Source organism: Cydia fagiglandana, chromosome Z, assembly GCF_963556715.1.
Source record: "Cydia fagiglandana chromosome Z, ilCydFagi1.1, whole genome shotgun sequence".
Lineage (NCBI taxonomy): Eukaryota > Metazoa > Arthropoda > Insecta > Lepidoptera > Tortricidae > Cydia > Cydia fagiglandana.
Genome location: NC_085959.1, coordinates 24,931,283 through 24,943,974, shown reverse-complemented (window position 1 = coordinate 24,943,974; position 12,692 = coordinate 24,931,283). Strand labels below are relative to the sequence as shown.

The following is a 12,692-nucleotide window of genomic DNA, read 5'->3' as shown; positions in this document are numbered from 1 at the left end:
CCATAATATGTAATATATATAATGCCAGTTTACAACTTTTACAAGTCAAAATCAAACAAATAATAACATCAAATCAAATCGCTATTCAGTAAAATTAATAAATTGAGAACTATCGCACTATGCCCCAGAGTCCTTAAGAGATATAGATTTTTAGTGTTTAACTAGTTTAAGTTTGTATTGTATTAGGTATTCATTTATATTACAAATATGCATTATGTATCAATTGATTGATAAATACGTAAAACTAAATATTTAAAATACGCAATTAAAAACTCAGTGCAATAAGAGTTAGAAAGCTATTTACTACTTGTAAGTTTTAAAAAGCATAGTCATAGTACACCTACGAAATGCATGGCCATGCTGAAATGTTACTGTAACTAATAGGCCATGAAATAAACACTTTTTTTTAGTTATTAGGTTAGTGTATTTAGATTAGTATACAATCGATTTATTTTGTTATTTTATATTAATATTTTAAGTTTTTTAACAGTAAAATTTTTTGTGTCCGTTGTCAATAATGCGAGAAATAGTTCACGTACAAATTGGACGATGCGGAAATCAGATAGGATCCAAGGTCAGTTCTTTACCAAATTTTTTAAAGCCTCGTTTATAATAGCCTAAATCGATAACGCAAGTACCTCGCTCTCCAGATATTTAGCGATGTGACAGACAGACCGACAATCGCACGAAATATACGGGCTTCTTTTTAGATACCTTTTTGGTATGGAACCCTAAAAATGGATGTTTGTTGTTGTAGTTCGAAGAAATATATATTTCTTATTCAGTCAATATAAACTTAATAGTTTATACATATTATGCTTTAATGATTTATTTCGTCGTAAACAATATATCAATATATGGAGGAGACAGTAGGAGTTACGTAAAAAATATATAGATATATATATACATTTCTTGAGGGATCTTCACTCTTCAGTATAATGTTCAGTAGATGATTCCTGCTCCGTCTTCGCATTCTCCAAAAGCTTTGATACGTCGTCTCGTACCTCTGACTCTTATTACGCTTTAATTGTTCTTTTGTGATTATGACAGCGATCATGCAAGTCGTATTTTACGTTTAGAAGTAATAAATAGCAGTAGGTGATAGATTGAATATGCATATAGCTAAAAAACTTTTTACAAAAAGAAGACTTCAAACATATCAGTTGGTAACGCATAGACTTAAAAAGGATAATATTTTATTTCATCCTTTTTGAAGTCGGTTTTCTTTTTTTTGTAAAAAGTTTTTATTTTTCCATTTTTAGTTTTAACGCATTGTTAAGAGCGCGACGCATGAATGAAAAACAACATCATGATTAACACTAAATTCGTGTATCTACTGTAAGAGTAAAAACACCAGACACCACTTTATAACAAGATTTATTAGGGAATCACAAATATGGGAATATAGTTCTGAAATAATATGCCAAGACGCTCTCGCGTAGAACCAATCTAAGATGGACGACCACCTCTAGTGATGTGACATTGTCGGTTATCGTAGTGATGTCAAACACCGACGGATGACGATCTCGCCGTATAGCTCGGCCATCTTCTGACCCGACCTACGTCCCGTCAGGTCACTGTTATCAAGGCCGCCACTGAAGACTGCCGCAGCCAACGCAGTCGCAGCAAGCTGGGCCTTCACCAGGTGGCGGTAGCCTCCACCAGTTCATTACTGGTTGGCTCCTCAACTGGTGGGAGGCTAACGTGGGACACGTCTCATGCATGTGCATAGTTGCCCTCCAATACAGCACATGTAAACAGTACAAACTCTTATTCACAAAACTTTGTAACATACATGTGAAAAGCCTCAGTTCCTTAATATAACAAGGCGTTATAATTCACCCTAGCGCCATCGACAGGCTTTGACATTAGCATACCACAATGTTGTTCAAAATAATCATGATAAGGTTTCGATGATATATTAATGCGCAAATGGCACAGTTAGACCCTTTGATCACAGGTCCGGCTTGATAGCCATAAAATTATACCGTAATAACCATCACAGTCAAAAGGTCTACTTCTGTAAATACATGAGAAAGATGCAGTTATGATTGGATAGAACTCATGGGCGCTCTTTAGCAATATTGTTAATAAATTACATCATAATCACCCTTAATGGCGACGTAATGAAGTAGGTACTTCATGTCACCGCTTTCTAGCATCGTGAATAATGGCAGATAACCACAGATTATTAAACAAAAGAAAACATTACCGAGTTAAAATACCACATGCAGGCTAGAATACCACTGCCCTTGTAGGGACAGCGACCGTAGAAGTCAGCCCTTCACGATAAGGCTGTCACGGAGCCCATTGCACGCACTCGTTCTACTGGGCATCTTGAACCGGCACTACCTCAACCTCTACTGGGTCCGGAACTGCGCCAGCAATCTCTAAAAGGTATTAGTGCAAGCAACCCTTTCAAGGTAACCTTGAGATCATCAGTATTAAGGTCATTTAAATATCCTTTTGTAAACAAAGTCTCAAGCCAACCTCTCAAGGTCAACAACAAATAGTACGATATAGATAAAACAGTTATCGGTAGTAGAAATAATGGTCCTCTTAAGGATAATCTCATATCACATACAATGGACCGCCTCTTAAGGCCTACACTGCAGATACCAGGAACAAACTAGCATCTTAAGAATAGTACTATGTTATAAGCAATGGACCGCCTCTTAAGGCCTACACTGCGGAAACCAAAAACAACTAGCCTCTTAAGGATAGTATTGTCATCAGCAATGGACCGCCTCTTAAGGCCTACACTGCAGAAACCAAAAACAACTAGCCTCTTAAGGATAGTTAATACTATGACATAATTGTCATCAGCTATGGACCGCCTCTTAAGGCCTACACTGCAGAAACCAAAAACAACTAGCCTCTTAAGGATAGTTAATACTATGACATAATTGTCATCAGCAATGGACCGCCTCTTAAGGCCTACACTGCAGAAACCAAAAACAACTAGCCTCTTAAGGATAGTAATGTCATCAGCAATGGACCGCCTCTTAAGGCCTACACTGCAGAAACCAAAAACAACTAGCCTCTTAAGGATAGTTAATACTATGACATAATTGTCATCAGCAATGGACCGCCTCTTAAGGCCTACACTGCAGAAACCAAAAACAACTAGCCTCTTAAGGATAGTAATGTCATCAGCAATGGACCGCCTCTTAAGGCCTACACTGCAGAAACCAAAAACAACTAGCCTCTTAAGGTTAGTATTATATCATCAGCAATGGACCGCCTCTTAAGGCCTACACTGCAGAAACCAAAAACAACTAGCCTCTTAAGGTTAGTATTATATCATCAGCAATGGACCGCCTCTTAAGGCCTACACTGCAGAAACCAAAAACTACTAGCCTCTTAAGGTTAGTATTATGTCATCAGCAATGGACCGCCTCTTAAGGCCTACACTGCAGAAACCAAAAACTACTAGCCTCTTAAGGTTAGTATTATGTCATCAGCAATGGACCGCCTCTTAAGGCCTACACTGCAGAAACCAATAACAGATAGTGACAAGCAACAGACCGCTCCTTCAAGCCTTTGTTGCGATTACCGGCGCCAGGAATTAGCCTCTTAAGGATAGCATCCCTTGCCAAGACAAAAGTAACAGCCTTTCTTAAAGAGCACACAATAATTAAAGCTCTATAGCAGACATTGAAGCAACCGGTAGAATTATGAACCAGCCTTTAGAGTAAAATGGTTAACAGTGAGGTGGCATAAAATAACATATCGCAAGCATTACCATGGTTACTACAATATTTAATCAAGCACAATGTGTTTATTTTCTAGGTTTTGTCGGCAAACCCGTTAACAAAACACATTAGTATGACAACAGTAACCCAGTTCTAAATCTGGAATAAAACAAAATCACAACTCGGTTCCTAATCCGAGAGTATGAAATATAAATAATAACTCAGTTCTTAATCCGAGTGTTCAATAAAAGTATAACTCAGTCTTAGTCTGAAAATATAGCCAGTTCTTAATCTGAAAACGGTACCTGAAATAACAGCATTTGCCTTCATTAGTCGGGAAACCCGTTAACAAAACACATTAGTATGACTACAGTAACACAGTTCTAAATCTGAAATTAAAACAAAGTCACAACTCGGTTCCTAATCCGAGAGTAAGTAATATAAATAAAATAATAACTCAGTTCTCAATCCGAGTGTCTAATAAAATTATATCTCAGTTCTGAGAATATACTTGTCGTCAGTTCTTAATCTGAAAACGGTACCTGAAATAGCAGCATTTGGCGTTAATATGGAAAATATAGGATAGTAAGCAGTTGCTACTATGCAACCAATGTAAATGATCATGTGCAACTTGGCGTGCCTCTTCCGTGCCCCTAAATAAAGGCAACACTCTTACTATACCACGGTTGAACTACCGTAGAGCCTGAACAGAAGTTCATGTTATCGAGGTTCCTCTGTTACCCAGGTTCGCCTTACCGAGGTTTCACAAATTTGTATTTTCAACCATCATGAAAGTGTATATTGATAATGATCAATCAGCTGAATCAATGGCACATATGCTTAAACCATAAAGCTTTCAATCCCAAGACACATGGTTGATTTTCTTCAGCTGTATATGTGCATTTTATGTGTAGGTAACTCATCACATCATCTTATACCTGCACAAAACTAAATAATTTTGTTAAATGCCATGCAAGCACACATTTAAAGGTAAATGAGTTCATAACATAATAAACCACAGTTTATGCAGTTTGCAAAACAAGAAACATTATAATTATTATTGTTTAATTTTTTTTTTAACTTCTGATTTATGAAACCCAGAAGCAATAAGTGTACTGTTTTATAATGCAAACAGTACCATAACACACTACAAGTTCAGACGAAAACCATTAATAACTTCAAACAGTAACTCATGATGACATGATATCCTTCGGTCAATGTTCAGCAGCAGTGAACGGGTTAAAATAGTTACTTAGAAAGCTTTAACCAAGCTATTTACCTTCGTTTGATATTCATCCATTTAACATTTAACTGACCGGTACGTTTAGAGTCCAGTAGCAATTGTATGTAAAAGACATGTACATCATGTAGACCGTCAAAGTCTATATTGACTCCTGAAAGAATTCACCTTGCTTACCATTAGCATCAACTGGCTTTACCAGTGTCATATTCAGCTCAGTAAATAAATATCTAGTTCAATATGTCCATCTCTTCGATAAGATTTAAACATTGGAATCTCCTGTAATCATAATTCATAAGTGCAAGTATATGATTACAACTTATGGTCAAAACTTCACCAGCAATCAAGTTTTGTTATAAGGAAATGCATCTGAAAAATACTGCTAGAACACCAAAGATAATCATTGTCAATAACTCAAACACTTGACAATGTCATAGCAATAACATTCTCTTTATTTGGTAAGTCTGTTTAAATATATGTCTTTGGTACATTTTATAACATGACATTTTGTGAAAAATATTTGCATTGCAAACATAAACCAACATCCCTATGAACAAAACAATCACAACACAACATACTAGTTGTATGCAACGGTTGGATAAACATTTTATTCATAATTAATAAAATAATATGTACAGACAGAAATGATCCTTGTTAATTTTCTTGACACTTCTACTGAGATACTACCTTATAATATATATCAGTATGTCTCCAACTTAATATGAATCGCAAGGATGTATGAGGTTATATGAGATATGAAACATCTTTTACAATATTCAGCCCGAGGAGGATCCGGAAACATGGAGCGACTAAACCTGTCACAGACAATACTAACCAGCTACAAATAGATGCCAATAACTCCTTTTGCTTATTCACAAAGCGCATTTTACCAACCCAGTCCATGTAACACACTAACCATTAGTATCCATGTAAAACATGAACAATCATTTTATTTCTAAATAAATACCTCATTTTCCATGACATCAGAGATTAGTCCCTTATCAACATTTTCTGCATATAATGAATTACCTGAACATAATATAACTGGCATCCATAACCAACTAACTTTGAAATATTATCCATGTCGATTTGGGTTCATTATAGAGATCTGAGCTGATAGGCGCTCTAATGCCTTCAACGGTATGGTAATTCACTTCAAGAATCATTGCTGTCAAATTTCTGGAAATTACACAACTCAAAAACATACTAACAAAGCATTATTTCAGTTGCAATAAGCATGTTTTACACACACACTTATGTGAAACAACAATTCACTTTCCTTACCGGTTTGAGATTTTGAAAACTTGGAATCTATTTTAATTAGACTGTAAAGGGAAAGTATTAAGTAGCACTCATTGTTAATTGTGAGAGCATAATATCACCATACACATAGTATCAATCAAGGCTAAATTTATATTACCAAACTTGTTTGTATGGCTTTTACTTGAATATAATTCTCACACCGGAATACAAATCTTAGAAAATGATTATAGCATTGTGTTAATGTGTCAGGTGTATATAATCACATTATGTTATGTATCTGAAAGCACATGAATCACAAAAATAACACAACATATAAGAGAAGCAGTGAATATTTACCACTATGGCCGGGGCCATTCCGGGGAACGTTCCAGGGAACATTCTTATCTGTTGGATCAACGACTTCTTACCTGAGTTAACTTTAATTCTTACTTTGTAATCCCAAGGATTTCCTTTATTCATACCATACTGTCAGCCTATGTCTTGTAATCTTCTGCTGTGAATATTGTAATACATATTCATCATCATCATGGAATCAGCTTTATTACACTGTCCATATGTATTTTTTTTTTAGCCAGACATGTTCATTTATGATGGACAGTAAACTGAAATAGATATCTGAAAGTAAACACAACAAAAGGCAAAGGTACAGTACGTCGGCAGCCGACAGTGGTTTAGTAGGTTAGTTAGGTTATCCTTGTAGGTCTTGGACGGTAAGACCTTGTATATTTTAATCCCTAACTGATGAGTGGTGTTGATGCGTTTACTCATTACAATCAGTTTCATTATTTTATATAACGATAACGTTCACAACAATGAAACAAGGAATGACTTTTCCGACAAATCATATCGTAGTAGGCGAGGAATCACTATCGCACTTCTGAAGCTGTAAGAGTAAAAACACCAGACACCACTTTATAACAAGATTTATTAGGGAATCACAAATATGGGAATATAGTTCTGAAATAATATGCCAAGACGCTCTCGCGTAGAACCAATCTAAGATGGACGACCACCTCTAGTGATGTGACATTGTCGGTTATCGTAGTGATGTCAAACACCGACGGATGACGATCTCGCCGTATACTACTTTAATAAATATGTAATCAGGAATTTTCTGGAGTCCGTCTGGGAAATTACAATTCCTGTCACTACACTAAATCCATCCTCCGCCCCGCCACTGACCCAATCTCTCAACCCCCCCGATCACTCTACCTCACAGCGTATCAACTCCTGATCCATGTACCCCTCGGCCCTGAACCAGCAGCCCTACAACCACCATTACCCGACCCCTTTATCCCCGACCCCTTAACTCCTAACCCTAACCCCCGATCAGTAGCCTTACCAGCTTACCAAGAGATTGACATTGATTTATTCGCTAGCGTGTGTGTAACTTACTTTCTTTGCATCTCGCTCGTACTGGCATATTAGTGCGAGCGAGATGCATAAAAAGTTAGTTACGAAGACGTTAGCGTCGCTAACTTAGCGAATATGTCAATGTCAAACTCGTGGTACGGCTACACTTGCACTACATCAAATTGGCGGTGTTCGGAAGCAAATGCTCGAGTTACTTTAGAAAACACCGAAATCACTTTACATGTGCCTTTAAAAACTGAGGAGTTCCCTCAGTTCCTCATGGATTCCATCATCAGACCAGAACCAAAAATAATACGAAAACACCTAGGAGGCAACTCCTTCCAAACAAAAAAAGAATTACTCAATTCGGATCACAGGTGCCGGAGTAATCGCTGAACATACTACATTTAAAAAATCATCATCATTATCATCAAAACAATCATCATCATCAGGTCTACTTCATCAAAGTGGTGGTTTTCGGGAGAAAATGCTCGAGTTGCTTAAGAAAACACCCAAATCACCATGCATGTGCCTTTAAAAATTGAGGAGTTCCCTCAATTCCTCATGGATCCCATCATCAGAACAGAACCAAATTAAAATGGGACCAACTCGGAGGTAGTTTCTTTCAAACAAAAAAAGAATTACTCAAATCGGACTACGGATGTCGGAGTAATCGGTGAACGTACTACATTTAAAAAATCATCATCATTATCATCAAAACAATCATCATCATCAGGTCTACTTCATCAAAGTGGTGGTTTTCGGGAGAAAATGCTCGAGTTGCTTAAGAAAACACTCAAATCACCATGCATGTGCCTTTAAAAATTGAGGAGTTCCCTCAATTCCTCATGGATCCCATCATCAGAACAGAACCAAATTAAAATGGGACCAACTCGGAGGTAGCTCCTTTCGATCAAAAAAAGAATTACTCAAATCGGACTACGGATGTCGGAGTAATCGGTGAACGTACATAGAAAAAAAAAAAAAAAAATAGCCACAACCGAATACAGAACCTCCTCCTTCTATGAAATGGAAGTCGGTTAAAAATGAATAAAAAAGCTTAAGGCTATCTACAATAATAGTGCTGAGGCACGTGGGGAACGCAGTGCTATATGGAGGTTGTCCGTCTTAATTATTTATTAGTCTCTAGCATGGGGATGTCCTAGTTACTTGTCGAACTTAAAGTAGAGATGTTTTTGTGGTTTTGCCTTAACTCTTGGTATCATTAGATAGGTAAAATACCTAAAATGAGAATTCAAAAAATCCTATTTAATATATATTTATAATATACATTAAAATAATCCCCTCTAACTTTTCTACAAGTTACATGCTTTTAATAGCAAACCCGTGAGACTTAGATAAATTTGATATATTTCAACGGGTCATTTACAATAGGGGTGTATTCCAATTTGTCTCCGCCAGGCACAGATGGGATTTGGCGGTTTATATAAATTTAATTTGTCTTCGCCTCAAATATGACGGGACAAATGGAACCACAAAAGGAAAATTGTCCGACAAGTCGTACCGCTAAGGGCCAGTGCGGTCGGCGTGCAGTCAGCGTGCGGTTCATATATAAACTACGGTCTGGCTGTAGCGGCCCTAACGCTCTTCATTATCTGGCATCAAATCATTATAGACCGGGAGATAGTGACACATTTTACTGGGTCATTTGTACCAGTATGGCGGTTCGTCAGGGATCTAAGCATGTAATGAAGGAAAGAAAAATGATGGTCATAGCGCTGGTACCGGCGGCCCAATCGCGTGGGCGTTAGTCGAACGTGTCGGAAAAACTACGAGTGTCGAACGATTTGTTCCACAAAAATCCTCGTATTTTCCGATAGTCCATAAAAAAGAAGTAGGCGGTAGCGTAATGCCATACTTCTCCGCTGTGACTTACAGCCCGCCATACTGAGGCGAACACATTAATTTTAAAAAAACAATTCAACCATTTGTGCCAAGCTAATTTTTGCACAGGTGATCATCGTCGCGCAGCCATTCATGGACATCACCATGCCATACTCTTCGGACGGTTCCAAATGGCCGCCATACCGCCGCAAGGGAGTTAATTTTTTTTTTTGCTAAACGATTTGTACCAGTATTGCATTTGAATTTTTGGAAAGTATTTGATAAAATGTGACCGTTATTATAATTGCCATACTTATAGTAGGGGGAAAAAGTGCTGCCATACTTGAAAAACTTATTTAATCGACACGTTTCAAAAATACGACTATGTATACGTAAAATAATTTTTTACAGCATGGCATCATCATATTCTGTTTGTTTGGATACAATTATACCTAAAAAAAAAAATTTCAGATTATAACTACGGGGCGGACGACTTTGAGACTGAAGCCAAGACTTAAAACAAAAAACAATTTTTTGACGATTTGTACCAGTATGGCATTTGGATTTTTGGAAATTATATGATGCAATGTGACCATTATTATATTTGCCATACTTCTGATAGGGGGAAAAAGGGGCACCATACTTGAAATAAAAAAAAAATATTGTACACATTTGCCACCTCCTACAGGTATGGCATTATGAGATTTCCATTTATGATCACACAGAAAGTCTTGAAAAAAAATTACAAGATGGTACAAATCATTTAGCAATAAAAAAAAATTAACTCCTTTGCGGCGGTATGGCGGCCATTTGGAACCATCCGAAAAGTATGGCATGGTGATGTCCATGAATGGCTGCTCGACGATGATCACCTGTGCAAAAATTAGCTTGGCACAAATGATTGAATTGTTTTTTTTTAATTAATGTTTTCGCCTCAGTATGGCGGGCTGTAAGTCACACCGGAGAAGTATGGCATTACGCTACCGTCTACTTCTTTTTTATGGACTATCGAATAATACGAGGATTTTTGTGGAACAAATCGTTCGACACTCGTATTTTATCCGACACGTTCGACTAACACCCACGCGATTGGGCCGCCGGTACCAGAGCTATGACCATCATTTTTATTTCGTTCATTACGTACTTAGACCCCTGACGAACCGCCATACTGGTACAAATGACCCAGTAAAATGTGTCACTATCTCCCGGTCTATTATGAGCAATTTTTGACTTATAGGTACACTGAGCACGGCCATAGAGGATATTGACATTAGTTGCTCCCGCAATTTTTATATTAACAGATTGGTTTGAACCTCTTAATTGCTAATATGCCTGCGTTGTTTCGCTTGCGAATTTATTATCTTTTGTTTCCATTTTAAGAAGCGACTTCATTTTTAACGTTTCAGTTTTGGGAGGTCATCAGTGACGAACATGGTATTGACCCCAGCGGAGAGTATCACGGCGACTCAGATCTCCAACTACAAAGAATTAATGTTTACTACAATGAGGCAGCTTGCCAGAGATATGTCCCTCGAGCAATACTGGTTGATCTTGAACCAAGCACGATGGACAGCTTACGTTCTGAGCCGTATGGAGAGTTATTTCGCCCTGATAATATTGTGTCCGGCTCTGCTGGAGCAGGCAACAATTGGGCAAAAGGACATTTTACTGAAGGCGCTGACCTGCTTGAAACTATTCTAGACGTTGTAAGAAAAGAAGCGGAAGGATGTGACTGTCTTCAAGGATTTCAAATAGTTCACTCTATTGGCGGCGGTACAGGTTCCGGATTGGGAACACTTCTGTTAACTAACTTAAGAGAAGAATATCCTGACAGAATTATAGTTCCTTTTACAGTAGTACCTAGTCCAAAAGTTTCAGATACTGTTGTTGAACCTTATAACGCAACTCTTTCTCTAAATCAGTTAATAGAAAATTCGGACCAGACATTTTGCATAGACAATGAAGCGCTATACGAAATATGCTTCAGGACATTAAAACTTCAAACTCCAACATACGGGGATCTAAACCACTTAGTGTCAGCGACAATGTCAGGAGTAACAACTTGTCTTCGTTTTCCCGGGCAATTGAACGCAGATCTCCGTAAACTTGCAGTCAACATGGTTCCGTTCCCGCGGCTGCATTTCTTTATGCCGGGCTTTGCACCACTGACATCACGTAGTAACCAGCAATATCGCGCCCTCACGGTGCCTGAATTAACCAAACAAATGTTCGACGCTAAGAATATGATGGCGGCTTGCGATCCACGCCGTGGTCGGTATCTTACCGTAGCTGCTGTCTTCCGCGGCCGTATGTCCATGAAAGAGGTAGACGAACAAATCCTTAACGTTCAGAATAAAAACAAAGAATTTTTCGTCGAATGGATACCAAACAATGTAAAAACTGCTGTTTGCGATATTCCCCCAAGAGGTCTTAAGATGTCCTCTACATTCATTGGCAATACAACTGCTATTCAAGAATTATTTAAAAGAATTTCAGAGCAATTTGCATCTATGTTCAGTCGTAAAGCTTTTCTACATTGGTATTTAGGCGAAGGAATGGATGAATCGGAATTTGCAGAAGCAGATAATAATTTAAGTGATCTCATATCGGAATACCAACAATATCAAGATGCTACACTCGGTGATCAGGAATTTGAAGGTGAAGAGGGAGAAGAGGCAGAAGAGGGCGAAGAAGGTGATGAATAATAAAAGCGTCGTTCCGATTAAACTTAATTTATTATTACGTTTTAAATTAAAAAGTATTTCTGCGACTAAGTGGTTTTCATTTGGCAAAAACGGTATTGAATAGGGACTATAGGTACATATATAGGGTGCCTAGTAATTAGTGGATAACCTTCTAACCACCGACAGAGCACCTTAGGCTGGTCCAGAAAAGGCACTTATAGGTCTCGTAAAAGTTTCGTGGTCTTCGAGATAATCGAACTTTTCTATCTAGTGGAACAAGGAACCAATATTAGAAAAGTGCGATTATCTCGAAAACCACGAAACTTTTACTAGACCTATATTATGTGCATTTTCTGTACCAACTTAATAAGGTGCCCTGTCGGTGGTTATAGTCGTACCAATAAAAGTCTGCAGCGGATTTGATAGCCCACGCAGTGTGTTATGTATACGTCATGTCATAATTTCATACAAGTTTGACGTTTAAAATGACACTTGCACTGCGTGGGCAATCAGAATCGCTGCAGACTTTTTACGGTCTCACATAGGAGGTTATCCATTAATTACTAGGCACCCTGTACATTCAAACTAAAATAGTTATTTACGATACAAGTG

The 12,692-nt window shown here is 37.8% G+C and overlaps 1 protein-coding gene across 1 annotated transcript; it reads left to right on the top strand.

Annotated features, from left to right (window-relative positions):
* The first annotated feature begins 372 nt into the window (after window positions 1-372).
* LOC134679411 (tubulin beta chain-like) lies at window positions 373-12,163 on the top strand. Its single transcript, XM_063538306.1, has 2 exons — window positions 373-574; window positions 10,803-12,163. The coding sequence occupies exons 1-2, from the start codon at window positions 518-520 to the stop codon at window positions 12,099-12,101; spliced, it is 1,356 nt and encodes a 451-aa protein (XP_063394376.1). The 5' UTR covers window positions 373-517; the 3' UTR covers window positions 12,102-12,163.
* The last annotated feature ends 529 nt before the right edge of the window (window positions 12,164-12,692 follow it).

What these genes read in the sequence shown, in the direction of transcription:
- LOC134679411 (XM_063538306.1), top strand. Translation starts at nt 518, where the DNA reads ATGCGAGAAATAGTTCACGTACAAATTGGACGATGCGGAAATCAGATA. An exon ending in GAAATCAGATAGGATCCAAG is followed by an intron (nt 575 to 10,802) that starts GTCAGTTCTTTA and finishes TTAACGTTTCAG; the next exon opens with TTTTGGGAGGTCATCAGTGA.